Here is a 19,593-nt window from a genome sequence, read left to right as displayed (position 1 = left end):
ATCCTCCTGCCTCCACTGAAACACTAGACAAAGACACCATATATCAGGGTCATGTTAGGAAGCACAAAACAGGAGAAATGTTTTGAAATGTTTTGAAAGAGGGAGACACTACCTGAATGTGTCCAATAAGAAACTGTCATTTCATTACCCGCTTCAAACTGATTTGCATTCAACTCCAGCTTCGCTTAAAGAAAAAGAGGAGCTTTGATTTCAACCCTCTGTGGAACATTGTGCCTGGACTCTACTCACCATACGAAGCTGGTCTTGGGGCTGTAGTCCGTGAGTTTGGGGTTCTCAGAGTACTGGAAGGTGAAGGAGTCAGGGACGTCCTTGGTGGTGCTCTTCCCATACTTCACTGAGACTCTCAGGAGCTCCGATGGAACCTTTTGTCCCTTGTATACACCTGTCTCACAGGTAATCTGACTGCCAAACGACAACCTGAAGGAGAAACAGGGACAGAGAGCATCATGGGAAAGGTCAAACAGGGGTCGTAGTATTGAGGGGAGAGAAGGTCATCTCAAAGGAACAAGTCAAACACAATTACTGTATGGCTAATATATTTCAGAGGTCGGCCTTGAGAGAACAATTGAATAGGACATGACTCAGGCAACCTGTCCAGACAGCAAACTGCAGGGGTTGGAAGACTCAAGTGTGATCATCCTTACACTTCACAGGGCGTTCCCCCCACGGTGACAATGACATCATCCTTGTTTGCCGTATCCAGGTGTTTCCCAGAGATAGTGATGACTGTTCCACCAGCCGCAGGGCCCTTCAGGGGGGAAACTGTCTCAGGGATGGGGTCCTGGAGGGGATAAGAGACGAGACATCAGTGATAAGGGAACATACTTAGGTCCTGGAGGGGATTGGAGACGAGACATCAGTGATAAGGGAACATATACTTAGGTCCTGGAGGGGATAAGAGACGAGACATCAGTGATAAGGGAACATACTTAGGTCCTGGAGGGGATAAGAGATGAGACATCAGTGATAAGGGAACATATACTTAGGTCCTGGAGGGGATAAGAGACGAGACATCAGTGATAAGGGAACATACTTAGGTCCTGGAGGGGATAAGAGATGAGACATCAGTGATAAGGGAACATACTTAGGTCCTGGAGGGGATAAGAGACGAGACATCAGTGATAAGGGAACATACTTAGGTCCTGGAGGGGATAAGAGATGAGACATCAGTGATAAGGGAACATATACTTAGGTCCTGGAGGGGATAAGAGACGAGACATCAGTGATAAGGGAACATACTTAGGTCCTGGAGGGGATAAGAGATGAGACATCAGTGATAAGGGAACATATACTTAGGTCCTGGAGGGGATAAGAGACGAGACATCAGTGATAAGGGAACATACTTAGGTCCTGGAGGGGATAAGAGATAAGGGAACATACTTAGGTCCTGGAGGGGATAAGAGACGAGACATCAGTTATGAGGGAACATATACTTAGGTCCTGGAGGGGATAAGAGATGAGACATCAGTGATAAGGGAACATACTTAGGTCCTGGAGGGGATAAGAGATGAGACATCAGTGATAAGGGAACATACTTAGGTCCTGGAGGGGATAAGAGATGAGACATCAGTGATAAGGTAACATACTTTGGTCCTGGAGGTTTTCCTGACTGCATGACCTGACAAGGAAAAACTCCTGTCCTGACCTTTTAACATTCTATATGGTTATTATTATCCCCTTTTCTCCCCAATTTTCATGGTATCCAATCACTAGTAATTACTATCTTGTCTCATCGCTACAACTCCCGTACGGGCTCGGGAGAGACGAAGCACAACCCAACCAAGCCGCACTGCTTCTTAACACAGCGCGCCTCCAACCCGGAAGCCAGCCGCACCAGAGACTCTGGTGGCGCAGCTAGCACTGCGATGCAGTGCCCTAGACCACTGTGCCACCCGGGAGGCTCTATATGGTTATTATTATAGACCACTGCGCCACCCGGGAGGCTCTATATGGTTATTATTATTATTATAGACCACTGTGCCACCCGGGAGGCTCTATATGGTTATTATTATTATTATCGACCACTGTGCCACCCGGGAGGCTCTATATCAGGGGTGTCAAACTCATTCCACGGAGGGCCTAGTGTCTGCAGGTCTTTGGTTTTTCCTTTCAATAAAGCCCTAGACAACCAGGTGTGGGGAGTTCCTAACTAATTAGTGATGTTAATTCATCAATCAAGTATAAGGGAGGAGCGAAAATCCGCAGACACTCGGCCCCCCGTGGAATGAGTTTGACACCTGTCCTCTATTTGGTTATTATTATAGACCACTGTGCCACCCGGGAGGCTCTATATGGTTATTATTATAGACCACTGTGCCACCCGGGAGGCTCTATATGGTTATTATTATTATAGACCACTGTGCCACCCGGGAGGCTCTATATGGTTATTATTATTATTATAGACCACTGTGCCACCCGGGAGGCTCTATATGGTTATTATTATTATTATAGACCACCTCTATATGGTTATTATTATTATAGACCACCTCTATATGATTATTATTATTATAGACCACCTCTATATGATTATTATTATTATAGACCACCTCTATATGGTTATTATTATTATAGACCACCTCTATATGGTTATTATTATTATAGACCACCTCTATATGGTTATTATTATTATAGACCACCTCTATATGGTTATTATTATTATTATAGACCACCTCTATATGGTTATTATTATTATTATAGACCACCTCTATATGGTTATTATTATTATTATAGACCACCTCTATATGGTTATTATTATTAGGAGGCCTCTATATGGTTATTATTATTAGGAGGCCTCTATATGGTTATTATTATTATAGACCACCTCTATATGGTTATTATTATTATAGACCACCTCTATATGGTTATTATTATTATTATAGACCACCTCTATATGGTTATTATTATTATTATAGACCACCTCTATATGGTTATTATTATTATAGACCACCTCTATATGGTTATTATTATTATAGACCACCTCTATATGGTTATTATTATTATAGACCACCTCTATATGGTTATTATTATTATAGACCACCTCTATATGGTTATTATTATTATAGACCACCTCTATATGGTTATTATTATTATAGACCACCTCTATATGGTTATTATTATTAGGAGGCCTCTATATGGTTATTATTATTAGGAGGCCTCTATATGGTTATTATTATTATAGACCACCTCTATATGGTTATTATTATTATAGACCACCTCTATATGGTTATTATTATTAGGAGGCCTCTATATGGTTATTATTATTATAGACCACCTCTATATGGTCATTATTATTATAGACCACCTCTATATGGTTATTATTATTATAGACCACCTCTATATGGTTATTATTATTATTGACCACCTCTATATGGTTATTATTATTAGGAGGCCTCTATATGGTTATTATTATTATAGACCACCTCTATATGGTTATTATTATTATTGACCACCTCTATATGGTTATTATTAGGAGGCCTCTATATGGTTATTATTATTATAGACCACCTCTATATGGTTATTATTATTATAGACCACCTCTATATGGTTATTATTATTATTGACCACCTCTATATGGTTATTTAGCAGATGTTTTCATCCAAAGTGTTTTACAGTTAACACACTGTATGTATACATGTACTGTACAATATACTGCATGTGTCCCGTTACAAACTCTGGTGTTACAAACACCACCGTCTACCGACCCAGGGCCCACCGTCTACCGACCCAGGGCCCACTGTCTAACCACCCAGGGCCCCCCGTCTAACCACCCAGGGCCCACTGTCTAACCACCCAGGGCCCACCGTCTAACCACCCAGGGCCCACCGTCTAACCACCCAGGGCCCACCGTCTAACAACCCAGGGCCCACCGTCTAACCACCCAGGGCCCACCGTCTAACCGCCCAGGGCCCACCGTCTAACCGCCCAGGGCCAACCATCTAACCGCCCAGGTCCCACCATCTAACCACCCAGGTCCCACCATCTAACCACCCAGGGCCCACCGTCTAACCACCCAGGGCCCACCGTCTAACCACCCAGGGCCCACCGTCTAACAACCCAGGGCCCACCGTCTAACCGCCCAGGGCCCACCGTCTAACCACCCAGGGCCCACCGTCTAACCACCCAGGGCCCACCGTCTAACCACCCAGGGCCCACCGTCTAACCACCGAGAGCCCACCGTCTAACCACCGAGAGCCCACCGTCTAACCACCCAGGGCCCACCGTCTAACCACCCAGGGCCCACCGTCTAACCGCCCAGGGCCCACCGTCTAACCGCCCAGGGCCCACCGTCTAACCACCGAGAGCCCACCGTCTAACCACCCAGGGCCCACCGTCTAACCACCCAGGGCCCACCGTCTAACCGCCCAGGGCCCACCGTCTAACCGCCCAGGGCCCACCGTCTAACCGCCCAGGGCCCACCGTCTAACCGCCCAGGGCCCACCGTCTAACCGCCCAGGGCCCACCGTCTAACCGCCCAGGGCCCACCGTCTAACCGCCCAGGGCCCACCGTCTAACCGCCCAGGGCCCACCGTCTAACCGCCCAGGGCCCACCGTCTAACCGCCCAGGGCCCACCGTCTAACCACCCAGGGCCCACCGTCTAACCACCCAGGGCCCACCGTCTAACCGCCCAGGGCCCACCGTCTAACCACCCAGGGCCCACCGTCTAACCGCCGAGAGCCCACTGGGACCACCAGTTAGACCTCATGTCACATCCCATTCCCCTTCACTGGTTTATCATCACAACACAGCTACTGAGCAACAGTTAGTGGTTTATCACCACAACACAACTACTGAACACCACTTAGTACTTTATCACCACAGCTACTGAACACCACTTAGTACACTGCTCAAAAAAATAAAAGGAACACTTAAACAACACAATGTAACTCCAAGTCAATCACACTTCTGTGAAATCAAACTGTCCACTTAGGAAGCAACACTGATTGACAATACATTTCACATGCTGTTGTGCAAATGGAATAGACAAATGTAGAAATTATAGGCAATTAGCAAGACACCCCCAAAAAAGGAGTGATTCTGCAGGTGGTGACCACAGACCACTTCTCAGTTCCTATGCTTCCTGGCTGATTGTTTGGTCACTTTTGAATGCTGGCGGTGCTCTCACTCTAGTGGTAGCATGAGACGGACTCTACAACCCACACAAGTGGCTCAGGTAGTGCAGTTCATCCAAGATGGCACATTAATGCGAGCTGTGGCAAAAAGTTTTGCTGTGTCTGTCAGCGTAGTGTCCAGAGCATGGAGGCGCTACCAGGAGACAGGCCAGTACATCAGGAGACGTGGAGGAGGCCGTAGGAGGGCAACAACCCAGCAGCAGGACCGCTACCTCCGCCTTTGTGCAAGGAGGTGCACTGCCAGAGCCCTGCAAAATGACCTCCAGCAGGCCACAAATGTGCATGTGTCAGCATATGGTCTCACAAGGGGTCTGAGGATCTCATCTCGGTACCTATTGGCAGTCAGGCTACCTCTGGCGAGCACATGGAGGGCTGTGCGGCCCCACAAAGAAATGCCACCCCACACCATGACTGACCCATCGCCAAACCGGTCATGCTGGAGGATGTTGCAGGCAGCAGAACGTTCTCCACGGCGTCTTCAGACTGTCACATCTGTCACATGTGCTCATGTGCTCAGTGTGAACCTGCTTTCATCTGTGAAGAGCACAGGGCGCCAGTGGCGAATTTGCCAATCTTGGTGTTCTCTGGCAAATGCCAAACGTCCTGCACGGTGTTGGGCTGTAAGCACAACCCCCACCTGCGGACGTCGGGCCCTCATACCACCCTCATGGAGTCTGTTTTTGACCGTTTGAGCAGACACATGCACATTTGTGGCCACCAGACAACACACACACGTCAGCTCTCAATATGCTGACACATGCACATTTGTGGCCTGCTGGAGGTCATTTTGCAGGGCTCTGGCAGTGCACCTCCTTGCACAAAGGCGGAGGTAGCGGTCCTGCTGCTGGGTTGTTGCCCTCCTACGTCCTCCTCCACGTCTCCTGATGTACTGGCCTGTCTCCTGGTAGCGCCTCCATGCTCTGGACACTACGCTGACAGACACAGCAAACCTTTTTGCCACAGCTCGCATTGATGTGCCATCCTGGATGAACTGCACTACCTGAGCCACTTGTGTGGGTTGTAGACTCCGTCTCATGCTACCACTAGAGTGAGCGCACCGCCAGGATTCAAAAGTGACCAAAACATCAGCCAGGAAGCATAGGAACTGAGAAGTGGTCTGTGATCACCACCTGCAGAATCACTCCTTTTTTGGGGGTGTCTTGCTAATTGCCTATAATTTCCACCTTTTGTCTATTCCATTTGCACAACAGCATGTGAAAGTTATTGTCAATCAGTGTTGCTTCCTAAGTGGACAGTTTGATTTCACAGAAGTGTGATTGACTTGGAGTTACATTGTGTTGTTTAAGTGTTCCCTTTATTTTTTTGAGCAGTGTACTTTATCACCACCACACAGCTACTGAACACCACTTAGTACTTTATCACCACAACACAGCTACTGAACACCACTGTATCACCACAACACAACTACTGAACACCACAACACAGCTACTGAACACCACTTAGTACTTTATCACCACAACACAGCTACTGAACACCACTTAGTACTTTATCATCACAACACAGCTACTGAACACCACTTAGTACTTTATCACCACAACACAGCTACTGAACACCACTTAGTGGTGAGAGCGAGAGAGAGAGCAAACGAGAGAGCGAGAGAGAGAGAGCAAACGAGAGAGCGAGAGAGAGAGAGCAAACGAGAGAGCGAGAGAGAGAGCGCAAACGAGAGAGCGAGAGAGAGAGCGCAAACGAGAGAGCGAGAGAGAGAGCGCAAACGAGAGAGCGAGAGAGAGAGCGCAAACGAGAGAGCGAGAGAGAGAGCGCAAACGAGAGAGCGAGAGAGAGAGCGCAAACGAGAGAGCGAGAGAGAGAGCGCAAACGAGAGAGCGAGAGAGAGAGCGCAAACGAGAGAGCGAGAGAGAGAGCGCAAACGAGAGAGCGAGAGAGAGCGCAAACGAGAGAGCGAGAGAGAGAGCGCAAACGAGAGAGCGAGAGAGAGAGCGCAAACGAGAGAGCGAGAGAGAGAGCGCAAACGAGAGAGCGAGAGAGAGCGCAAACGAGAGAGCGAGAGAGAGCGCAAACGAGAGAGCGAGAGAGAGAGCGCAAACGAGAGAGCGAGAGAGAGAGCGCAAACGAGAGAGCGAGAGAGAGAGCGCAAACGAGAGAGCGAGAGAGAGAGAGCAAACGAGAGAGCGAGAGAGAGAGAGCGAGAGACGAGAGAGCAAACGAGAGAGCGAGAGAGAGCGCAAACGAGAGAGCGAGAGAGAGAGAGCAAACGAGAGAGCGAGAGAGAGAGAGCAAACGAGAGAGCGAGAGAGAGAGAGCAAACGAGAGAGCGAGAGAGAGAGCAAACGAGAGAGCGAGAGAGAGCAAACGAGAGAGCGAGAGAGAGGCAAACGAGAGAGCGAGAGAGAGCAAACGAGAGAGCGAGAGAGAGCAAACGAGAGAGCGAGAGAGAGCAAACGAGAGAGCGAGAGAGAGCAAACGAGAGAGCGAGAGAGAGCAAACGAGAGAGCGAGAGAGAGCAAACGAGAGAGCGAGAGAGAGCAAACGAGAGAGCGAGAGAGAGCAAACGAGAGAGCGAGAGAGAGCAAACGAGAGAGCGAGAGAGAGCAAACGAGAGAGCGAGAGAGAGCAAACGAGAGAGCGAGAGAGAGCAAGCGAGAGAGCGCAAACGAGAGAGAGAGAGAGAGCAAACGAGAGGCGAGAGAGAGCAACCGAGAGCGAGAGAGAGCAAACGAGAGCGAGAGAGCGCAAACGAGAGCGAGAGAGAGCAAACGAGAGCGACGAGAGCAGAGAGCAAACGAGAGCGAGAGAGCAAACGAGAGCGAGAGAGCAAACGAGAGCGAGAGAGCAAACGAGAGCGAGAGAGCAAACGAGAGCGAGAGAGCAAACGAGAGCGAGAGAGCAAACGAGAGCAAACGAGAGCGAGAGAGCAAACGAGAGCGAGAGAGAGCAAACGAGAGCGAGAGAGAGCAAACGAGAGCGAGAGAGAGCAAACGAGAGAGAGAGAGCAAACGAGAGAGAGAGAGAGCAAACGAGAGAGAGAGAGAGAGAGAGAGAGAGCAAACGAGAGAGAGAGAGAGAGAGCAAACGAGAGAGCGAGAGAGCAAACGAGAGAGCGAGAGAGCAAACGAGAGAGCGAGAGAGCAAACGAGAGAGCGAGAGAGCAAACGAGAGCGAGAGAGCAAAAGAATGTTATGTTCCCTAGAAAATCTGAAGCTTTGATCAAATCTATAATAAAGAAAAATAGCTTTTCAAGCTCAGTACATTCTCATGAGGACATTGTTATTTTGGCAGAAACAAACAAACAAGAAAATATGAACCCAAAATAAATGAGTGTAAATATTTACCATGAAGTAAAATAGGCTCACAGTATAGATGTGTTTTTGAGTAAATCCTGTTCTTGAGTAAATCCCCGTTAAATTCTGTTTCCTTTCAACAGATGCTATTCTGAATTCTAAGAGCATCTTCTAAGAACATTGATGAACGTGAAGATGTAAAACCAGCAGAGAGAGACTAACATAGTGGGTGTATGAGCACTGAGCAGAGCTTTAACACACTAAGAGCCATGTACAGTATGAAACGTCAGGTAACTCCTGCAGTGTGGGGTCGACTCTTACAACAGTTAGGAGTCGTGTTGGGGTAAGGAATGGCCCTGTTACTGTATGAAACGTACCCTATAGGTGAAGAGGACCTCTGAACGTCCTCTCCTGCCCCCCTCCACCTCCACCTCCACTACCCCCTGGTTGATGGGACCTGGGAGGTCCACTGAAGCAGGAGGCCGGACCGGACCGATCTCACACACAACACTGGAGAAGACACAGAACAGCTGGGGTAAGATAAAGGCCCGGTTACTCCACCACGCAGACATACTGTACATCGAAATGTTGTGTTTAATGAAATATGTTATTCACTGGACATAAAAGTACATTACAGGCAGGGCCGGTCCTTGCCGTTCTAGCGAGACCAAAAAATGCCCCCCCCCCCCCCCCCCCCCCCTTCACAAACCTAGAATAGTCCCAGTAAGCAAAATGATGTTGAAAAGACATCTAAAATAAGTATTTTCTAGAGGATTAAATCAGGTTCATTTTCGGTTGTGAATTAAAGTTGATAACACGTACAGTAGCAGTCAATAGTTTGGACACCTACTGCACTCATTCAAGGGTTTTTATTTTTATTATTTTCTTCATTGTATAATTATAGTGAAGACATTAAAACCATGAAATAACACATATGAAATCATGTAGTAACCAAAAAAAGTGTTACTCAAAATATATTTTATATATTTGAGATTCTTAAAAGGTTGCCACCCTTTGCCTTGATGACAGCTTTGCACGATCTTGTCAACTTGACAAAAATTGACGGATACAAACTTGAAACCACTGATCATGACAATGGGATGAAACTCCTGGACAACAGCTGGGATTGTCCATTTTACTTTCTCTTTGTCCATTTTATTGTCTATTTTACTTTGACCTGTCGTGTTTTTAGGATATGTTGTTTGTTAACATCACAGCTGATTTTTTATTTGTTTGGTTTCCATTTAGGTTAGGCTATTTGATTGGAGAAACCTGCACGATGTAAAAAGTGTCCATCTCATTACATTGTCATACATTTAATCTCCAGCCTGAAGGCTACAGAAAAGGCCACATACTCTTTCTACCATATCCTCTATCTGCTACATTATTTATGTTAGATTCATTTTCTAACTGAACGTTGGTGGAGCTTCAGTGACGCATCTCTCCAACAGCACTCCGGAGAGGCCTGCCTTTGACAAAGTGGGCCCTACTTATTACAGGGCGGCATCAGCGCGCACATAAAAAGCCCATATGCCACCAACTGTCATTGTTCCGGGGCAGAATTATGTCAGGTTTTATGTGTTGTTGTTGGAGGTGGGTCTCGGGCAGTTTAGAACAGAAAATGGCGTCCTCATCAATCTGCCGCCATAGGCAGACGCCTAATCCTGCCTAATGAGCAGACCGGCCGTGATTACAGGGATGTGACTCTGCCCCCCCACTATCACTATACCTGGTGGAGACAGAGTATCTGTCCCCCTGGTGAACACAGTCCACTCCAGCCACCGTCACCTTCTTAATGTCCTCCTTCTTTATGCCCAGGTTAGACCCTTTAATGGTCACCATTATCCCACCGTTCAGAGGCCCAAAACGAGGGATGATCTGTGGGGGGATGAGAGAGAAGGAGAGGGATGAGAGAGAGAGGGATGAGAGAGAGGGAGAGAATAATTTAGATGTGTGGTAGATTAATATATAATATAAAGGTCAGTGCCATCAGTGTGTATATAGTAGTGAACAGTCGTTACAGTAGTAGTTCAGTGTGTATATAGTAGTGAACGGTCGTTACAGTAGTAGTTCAGTGTGTATATAGTAGTGAACAGTCATTACAGTAGTAGTTCAGTGTGTATATAGTAGTGAACAGTCATTACAGTAGTAGTTCAGTGTGTATATAGTAGTGAACAGTCATTACAGTAGTAGTTCAGTGTGTATATAGTAGAACAGTCATTACAGTAGTAGTTCAGTGTGTATATAGTAGTGAACGGTCGTTACAGTAGTAGTTCAGTGTGTATATAGTAGTGAACAGTCATTACAGTAGTAGTTCAGTGTGTATATAGTAGAACAGTCGTTACAGTAGTAGTTCAGTGTGTATATAGTAGTAGTTCAGTGTGTATATAGTAGTGAACAGTCATTACAGTAGTAGTTCAGTGTGTATATAGTAGTGAACGGTCGTTATAGTAGTAGTTCAGTGTGTATATAGTAGTGAACGGTCGTTACAGTAGTAGTTCAGTGTGTATATAGTAGTGAACAGTCATTACAGTAGTAGTTCAGTGTGTATATAGTAGTGAACAGTCATTACAGTAGTAGTTCAGTGTGTATATAGTAGTGAACGGTCGTTACAGTAGTAGTTCAGTGTGTATATAGTAGTGAACAGTCATTACAGTAGTAGTTCAGTGTGTATATAGTAGAACAGTCGTTACAGTAGTAGTTCAGTGTGTATATAGTAGTAGTTCAGTGTGTATATAGTAGTGAACAGTCATTACAGTAGTAGTTCAGTGTGTATATAGTAGTGAACGGTCGTTATAGTAGTAGTTCAGTGTGTATATAGTAGTGAACGGTCGTTACAGTAGTAGTTCAGTGTGTATATAGTAGTGAACAGTCATTACAGTAGTAGTTCAGTGTGTATATAGTAGTGAACAGTCATTACAGTAGTAGTTCAGTGTGTATATAGTAGAACAGCCGTTACAGTAGTAGTTCAGTGTGTATATAGTAGTGAACAGTCATTATAGTAGTAGTTCAGTGTGTATATAGTAGTGAACAGTCATTACAGTAGTAGTTCAGTGTGTATATAGTAGAACAGTCGTTACAGTAGTAGTTCAGTGTGTATATAGTAGTGAACAGTCATTACAGTAGTAGTTCAGTGTGTATATAGTAGTGAACAGTCATTACAGTAGTAGTTCAGTGTGTATATAGTAGTGAACAGTCATTACAGTAGTAGTTCAGTGTGTATATAGTAGTGAACAGTCATTACAGTAGTAGTTCAGTGTGTATATAGTAGTGATCGGTCATTACATATAGTAGTGAACAGTCATTACAGTAGTAGTTCAGTGTGTATATTGTAGTGATCGGTCGTGCTGACTACCTGTTATTTGAGTGCAGCAAGGAGTCAAGGTAAGTTGCTAGCTAGCATTAAACTTATCTTATAAAAAACATCAATCTTAACATAATCACTAGCTAACTACACATGGTTGATGATATTACTAGTTTATCTAGCTTGTCCTGCGTTGCATATAATCAATGCGGTGCCTGTTAATGTATCATTGAATCACAGCCTACTCCTCCAAACGGGTGGTGATATAACATTTGCGTAAGCACTGTCGTTGCACCATTGTACCTAACCATAAACATCAATGCCTTTCTTAAAATCAATACACAAGTACATTTTTTAAACCTGCATATTTAGTTAATATTGCCTGCTAATATGAATTTATTTTAACTAGGGAAATTGTTTCACTTCTCTTGCGTTCTGTGCAAGCAGAGTCAGGGTATATGCAGCAGTTTGGGCTGCCTGACTCGTTGAGAACTGTGTGAAGACCATGTCTTCCTAACAAAGACCGTAATTAATTTACCAGAATTTTACATGATTATGACATAACATTGAAGGTTGTGCAATGTAACAGCAATATTTAGACTTAGGGTTGCCGCGCGTTTGATAAAATACGGAACGGTTCCGTATTTCACTGAAAAAATAAACGTTTTGTTTTCGAAATGATTGTTTCTAGATTTGACCATATTAATACCACAAGGCTATAATCTCTGTGTTATTATATTATAATTAAGTCTATGATTTGATATTGGATAGAGCAGTCTGACTGAGCGGTGGTAGGCAGCAGCAGGCTTGTAAGCATTCATTCAAACAGCACTTTCCTGCGGTTGCCAGCAGCTCTTCGCTGTGCTTCAAGCATTGCGCTGTTTATGACTTCAAGCCTATCAACTCCGGAGATTAGGCTGGCAGTACTATAGTGCCTATAAGAACATCCAATAGTCAAAGGGATATGAAATACAAATGGTATGGAGAGAAATAGTCCTATAATAACTACAACCTAAAACATCTTAACTGGGAATATTGAAGACTCATGTTAAAAGGAACCACCAGCTTTCATATGTTCTCATGTTCTGAGCACGGAACTTAAACGTTAGCTTTCTTACATCGCACATATTTCACTTTTACTTTCTTCTCCAACACTATGTTTTTGAATTATTTAAACCAACTTGAACATGGGAAAGTTGAGGAGGACAGCATGTGTAAGAGAAGAGTAGGACAGTGACAGCTAAAGGGAAGAAGACAGGAAGGAAGAGTGCACCAGACCATACAGTTGTGACCAGACAGAGGAGAACACCTCTAGTGATAATCAGAGAGAGAGACTGTTCCAGACCATACAGTTGTGACCAGACAGAGGAGAACACCTCTAGTGATAATCAGAGAGAGAGACTGTTCTCACGTCAGTGATCTTGGGGTCGGGGCACTGCGCTGGTTCCTGGGACCTGCACAATTCTCTGTACACACAGGACCTCATGTTGGCACACCACACACAGCTGTATTTGGGGTCGGCGTTCTTACACAGGCTGCAGTCCTCACGACCCAGAGAACAGTTATACAGCACCACTAAGAGATGGAGAGCAGAGGAGGAGGAGGGGGAGAGAGGAGGATAGAGTGAGAGGAGAGAAAGGAGATGGAAGAATGGGAGAGAGGAGGAGGGGGAGAGAGGAGAGGGTAGAAAGGGAGAGAGGGGGGGGGGTAGAAAGGGAGAGAGGAGGAGGGGGGGAGAGAGGAGGGTAGAAAGGGAGAGAGGAGGGGGGGGAGAGGAGGGTAGAAAGGGAGAGAGGAGGAGGGGGGGAGAGAGGAGGGTAGAAAGGGAGAGAGGAGGAGGGGGGGAGAGAGGAGGGTAGAAAGGGAGAGAGGAGGAGGGGGGGAGAGAGGAGGGTAGAATGGGAGAGAGGAGGAGGGGGGAGAGAGGAGGGTAGAATGGGAGAGAGGAGGAGGGGGGAGAGAGGAGGGTAGAATGGGAGAGAGGAGGAGGGGGAGAGAGGAGGGGAGAGAAGCAGGGGGGGTTGAGAGGAGGGGGAGAGCGGGAGGGGAGAGAAGCAGGGGGGGCAAGGAGGGGAAAGAGATCAAACAACAACTCCATACCAATAACCCACCAGTCTGTACAGGGTTCACATCTTATTCAAATAAGCTTGACCTTTGTCCCAAAAACTGATTGAATAATAATAATGGCTGAATATTAAACATGTCCAATACTCGGGTTATCCAACGCAGGTCCATTAAGGTGAAAGAGTTGAAATGGATCAACAGTGTGAGCAGAATAATCCTGGTTGTATTCAGACAGTTGTTAGAACAGTGCATTGAACAGCAGTGCTGCATCAACTCCAGTGTGTCAGACGGTCTGACTCACCAGTCAGAGTGCTGTCAATCTTCTTCTCTGAGTCTCTGTCTTTGATGTGGAAGGACACATTGACCTCCTGCTCCTTGTCGTAGGCAAACTAACACACAGGATATACACAACAGAGAAAACTGACATCTGAGTTACTGAGGGCCAGAGACATGTCAAAACACACTTGCTGGCTCTTTCTTTCGCTCACACAGGACCCCACCCACACACACTCACCAGGGTTTCTGATAGCTGGTGATAGCTGGCTTTTGGACGATTTAAAAAAAGGAAAAGCGATGAATAAAACTGTCCGGGAGAAGAAGTGTTTTCCCACTAACTGCATTATGGGACGAACCACCTCACCTAGCCTACTGGGAAGAAAAACATTATGGGACGAACCACCTCACCTAGCCTACTGGGAAGAAAAACATTATGGGACGAACCACCTCACCTAGCCTACTGGGAAGAAAAACATTATGGGACAAACCACCTCACCTAGCCTACTGGGAAGAAAAACATTATGGGACGAACCACCTCACCTAGCCTACTGGGAAGAAAAACATTATGGGACGAACCACCTCACCTAGCCTACTGGGAAGAAAAACATTATGGGACAAACCACCTCACCTAGCCTACTGGGAAGAAAAACATTATGGGACGAACCACCTCACCTAGCCTACTGGGAAGAAAAACATTATGGGACAAACCACCTCACCTAGCCTACTGGGAAGAAAAACATTATGGGACAAACCACCTCACCTAGCCTACTGGGAAGAAAAACATTATGGGACGAACCACCTCACCTAGCCTACTGGGAAGAAAAACCTGTTTCTCAACATCACAAGTTCAACATTCTGATCTGTTACATCAGACTCATTGCTTTTAAAATATATATTTCTATGTAATCTAGGACTCCTGGTTGTATGAATTGGGCATCTATCGTCCCACAACTGTCCCAGAGTCTGTTTGGAACAGGCTGTTTCTTTCTCCCACAGAATCACAAGCTGACCAATAGGTCAACTGTTCTATTATGGGGGATATTAGATTGACAGGCTGGTGATTCTGCTGTTCTTAACTGGTCTTGTTGGCTGAGGAAAAGTCAGTGTGGACAGTTATTCTATCATCTCCACGTGAGCATCGTTGAGTTGCATGTTCTGTTAAGATGAATTAACATAATGTAAATGTTATTTCTGTCATTCTGAGCACCGTGGGTGGACGCCCTAATCAGGTTACCACGCAATGCATACGGGTTCGGGAAATTTCTCAAACGTCTTAAATTATAATACTTCCTGTCAAATATCCGGCACCACATTTTCCTAAGGAAAACACTGACATGCACACACAATCCAAAACGCACACAACACGTAAGGGAATCTTTCTGGGGAAGTTTTTTTAATTTTCTCCCAAAATAGACTCCCCATCTGATGTGCTTTTGATTAAACCCAATGACCCCCCCCCCCCCCCCCCCCCCATAGTGGGTAGCAGTGCTGTGACTCGCAGCTCAATAGCTTTTAACTCCATATTGGCAGCCTCTCAAACTCAGTATGAAAACAGATGGGTGGAGAGACAGAGACAGAAAGAGTTGGAGTACTGGCTGGAGGCTGGAGGTGAATGTCTTTGGGACTGAGGGAAAAGACTTGTACTGCTCATGTGGAGCGCTGGGATGTAAAACCTGTGTTGTCTCAACTAGAGGTGGATTTTACTGACCTCATAACCCTTGAAGTTGAACTTTAACCCCTCATTAAAGGTGAACTCTTCCTCTGTGTGTTTCATGAGCTCCGTGCCAATCTTAAACATGTGATCCTGGAGAGAGAGAGACAGAGACGCACACAGGACAAGAGAGACAGAGACGCACACAGGACAAGAGAGACAGAGACGCACACAGGACAAGAGAGACAGAGACGCACACAGGACAAGAGAGACAGAGACGCACACAGGACAAGAGAGACAAAGACGCACACAGGACAAGAGAGACAGAGACGCACACAGGACAGACAGAGACGCACACAGGACAAGAGAGACAGAGACACACACAGGACAGACAGAGACACACAGGACAAGAGAGACAGAGACACACACAAGAGAGACAGAGACACACACAGGACAGACAGAGACACACAGGACAAGAGAGCATGTGTATTAGAATCAGTAGAAGTCAGTCAGGCTGTCAGGCAAAACCACAACGAACCATATTAGATAAACAGTACTGTATATGATCTAATAATGAATGAGTAAGAAAAGCAGATGTACTCTCATTAGAGGAACAGCCAAGTTAATCATCAATGGTAGACGATGACTAAATAGGTGTCTGAAATGTCACCCTATCCCCTACAGTGAACCCAAAATGGCACCCTACCCCCTACAGTGAACCCAAAATGGCACCCTACCCCCTACAGAGTGCACTCAAATGGCATCCTATTCCCTAAATAGTGCACTGTATAGGTAATATGGTGTAATTTGGGACGCAAGCCTCAGAGCTGTGTCTATCTCACCTTGTAAATGTTCAGGTTCTTCCCTTGGAAGCTGATGGGGATGCGGTAGCCTACAGGGATGAGGTGAGGGTCTGGGTTCTCAAACTGAGGACAGCTATCAGCCTGGAGGGAGAACAGAAGGTAGCTGGTTTAATCAGACAGACAGACAGGCAGACAGACAGGCAGGCAGACAGACATACATACATACATACAGGCAGGCAGGCAGACATACAGGCAGGCAGACATACAGGCAGGGAGACATACAGGCAGGCAGGCAGACATACAGGCAGGCAGGCAGACATACAGGCAGGCAGGCAGACATACAGGCAGGCAGGCAGACATACAGGCAGGCAGGCAGACATGCAGGCAGACAGGCAGACAGACATACAGGCAGACAGGCAGACAGACAGACAGACAGACAGGCAGACAGACAGACAGACAGACAGACAGACAGGCAGACAGACATACAGGCAGGCAGACATACAGGCAGGCAGACATACAGGCAGGCAGACATACAGGCAGGCAGACATACAGGCAGGCAGACATACAGGCAGGCAGACATACAGGCAGGCAGACATACAAGCAGGCAGACATACAGGCAGGCAGACATACAGGCAGGCAGACATACATACAGGCAGACAGACATACAGGCAGACATACAGGCAGACAGACATACAGGCAGACAGACATACAGGCAGACAGGCAGACAGGCAGACAGAGAGAGGCAGACAGACAGACATACAGGCAGACAGACATACATGCAGACAGACAGACATACAGGCAGAGCTTGCCAGTTGCCACCTATAAGGCAGAAAGTCGGTAACAGATACAAGCTGGCTCAGAGACAATAGCTCTTTATCAATTCATCTTCCTTCACATCCTCACATCCTCTCTTCTGGCCTGCTTCTCAAAAAGTATTGGACCTTCTTCTTGAGGAGGCGGGGAGAGAGGACACAAGGAATTGTGGAAAGACAAAAGGAGATTGAGCCAAACTGTGTAGTTCACTGAGACAGGGCTTCCTCCTACTTGTTGGGCTTTGACGATGTGAGCTCCGTCTACAGCATCATCTATGTCACTGCAGGTGTGGTCCTGGGCATTCCACTGGCACTGCCACTCACTGGTCACACATGCTATACACCTGGGGACAAACAACCAATAGGAGATAAGGAATCAGAGTTTATATAGCCAATGAGCACAGAGATCCTCAAAGGTGTTCAGTGTAAAATGAGTGAACAGAGCACTGAGAATAACTGTCAGAAAAGCGTCATTAACGGGTAGTCTCCATAAAGCAGATCACCTACGGGTCCATCTTCAAGGCATTCCTAGTCGATCACCAAACATTTCTGTAAAGCCAACGATAAAGCCTTGCACTCCTATTTATTTTATTCGTCTTACACTTGATTCAGAAGTCCTGCACGCCGGGTAGGCAAAGTATTCCAACCATTTCATTTGTCTGAAGGGACAAACTCCACGACCAGAGAAAGACCGTCAAAGAATAGAGCAAACAGTTGCTGTTTTTATGAGTGAGTTCATCTTTAAGTTTTTATTCAGTACTGTCAACAATGTTTATATTCAACACTTTTACACAACATAAATGTGCTTCTCCCTACTTCCACTCGTGCTGAGTAGCCGTGTATCAACAGGCCTGTTGTTTTATTATCAGCAGCACGTCAGGAATATTTCACTTTTCTGGTCATAGGAACAACATGAATTGGAGCATGAAGCAGACAATGTGGTGCGACTTGAGTTTGGCCATCAGGTGGAAGACGGTGTCCCCTCTCTCTGGTCAGTCTCACCGGAGGAAAGGAGAAAGCAGGGACTATGAGAGGTGGACCCTCTGCTGCGCTCTCCCTCCGCTGAGACTGACCATCAGACGCAGGGACCAACAGTTCAACAAAATAAAAAAGCAAATTATTTGAATTCATGCTCAGCTGTGCCTCGCAAATGATACAACTGATTTATTTTGTTATCAAAGCTCGAGTTTTGAAATATAATATTGTCTGAGAAGAACAATATTGTCAGGAAGGCATAAAGCCAATATGTTGTGATAATGTATTAGGCCTACTGCACAAACCTCATTCCTACACAACAGTTTTATTAGGTTACTGTTGTGTAGGCTTACATTATTAAGTCCTTTTTTTAAAGAATATCTGAGTGGTAGATCTCGGCTTGGAAAGTGATCATGTCTCAGAAAAGGTTGGGGACCATAAAGGGTTTTACTGGCGCCACTTACGGCGTGTTCTCTGACTTCCTGACAGTGGCAGCACAGTTGTAGAACTTGTATTCACTGGACGTCACCTCGATGCCGTGGTTGACCAGGATCTTCACCTGCATCGTCACAAAGTCTGAACACAATATGACAAAACAGTCCATTAATCTGAGAGGAAATGTTAGCCTGGTCACCTGACTGGTTCTGTACTGAATAAAACACAATGTTGCCTTGTTTGGCAAGACAAAGACTAGTTAGTTAAAGAAAGACTGATATCCAGGCTAAAAAACAGCATACAGAACCCATCTACCACCCAAGGAGCTAAGGACCGGGGTTAGGACCAGTATTCAGGAGGACTCACCCTGCTTGTCATGTGTAGAGGGGATGTTCACAGGGTCAGGGAGGGCACAGGTGACCTTCTGGTCCATCACCACAGCTTCACTAGTGTCTGAACCGAACCTGCACTCGATAATGTCAGAAGGGCCGATCTTGGGGAGGGAGGGGATGGCGATTTCAACCTGGACAGGAGAAAAACAGAGGTTTTTGAGGAGTGAGAGAGAGAAAGAGGGAGACAGAGACCGAGAGCGAAACAAGAGAATAAACTTCCTCTTGAATACAAAGAGGTCCATTGAGGAAATGCAATTGTTTTTCAAGTCACAGGACTGGTTATGTGACAAAAACTCAAGTTCCCGGAGAGAATTGAGACGAAATGGAGTGAAATAAAGGAAGTGACTGATATGCAGGTCTACAGTTTAAAATGTACACAGTTCATTAATCCAGAACTGACCCAGAAAGCTAATTTCTGCGTGTGTGTGTGTGTGTGTGTGTGTGTGTGTGTGTGTGTGTGTGTGTGT

General features: G+C 46.0%; 1 protein-coding gene across 1 annotated transcript in view; it reads right to left on the bottom strand.

The window, feature by feature from the left end:
• LOC129843743 (plexin-B2-like) overlaps nt 1-19,593 on the bottom strand; it is a 236,792-nt gene that overhangs the window by 29,759 nt on the left and 187,440 nt on the right. Inside the window, exons 10-20 of the mRNA XM_055912322.1 lie at nt 19,101-19,257; nt 18,764-18,875; nt 17,557-17,668; nt 16,552-16,653; nt 15,767-15,862; nt 14,084-14,171; nt 13,130-13,293; nt 10,144-10,292; nt 8,792-8,924; nt 666-802; nt 250-438 (exon numbers count right to left, since the gene is read on the bottom strand). Coding sequence (XP_055768297.1) covers nt 250-438; nt 666-802; nt 8,792-8,924; nt 10,144-10,292; nt 13,130-13,293; nt 14,084-14,171; nt 15,767-15,862; nt 16,552-16,653; nt 17,557-17,668; nt 18,764-18,875; nt 19,101-19,257 — 1,439 coding nt within the window. The remainder of the gene's footprint in view (nt 1-249; nt 439-665; nt 803-8,791; nt 8,925-10,143; nt 10,293-13,129; nt 13,294-14,083; nt 14,172-15,766; nt 15,863-16,551; nt 16,654-17,556; nt 17,669-18,763; nt 18,876-19,100; nt 19,258-19,593) is intronic.

The sequence above is a fragment of the Salvelinus fontinalis genome, unplaced genomic scaffold (genome assembly GCF_029448725.1).
Source record: "Salvelinus fontinalis isolate EN_2023a unplaced genomic scaffold, ASM2944872v1 scaffold_0157, whole genome shotgun sequence".
In the NCBI taxonomy this organism is placed as follows: domain Eukaryota; kingdom Metazoa; phylum Chordata; class Actinopteri; order Salmoniformes; family Salmonidae; genus Salvelinus; species Salvelinus fontinalis.
The sequence above is the reverse complement of the archived record's forward strand: the minus strand, read 5'-3'. Positions and strand labels throughout refer to the sequence as shown.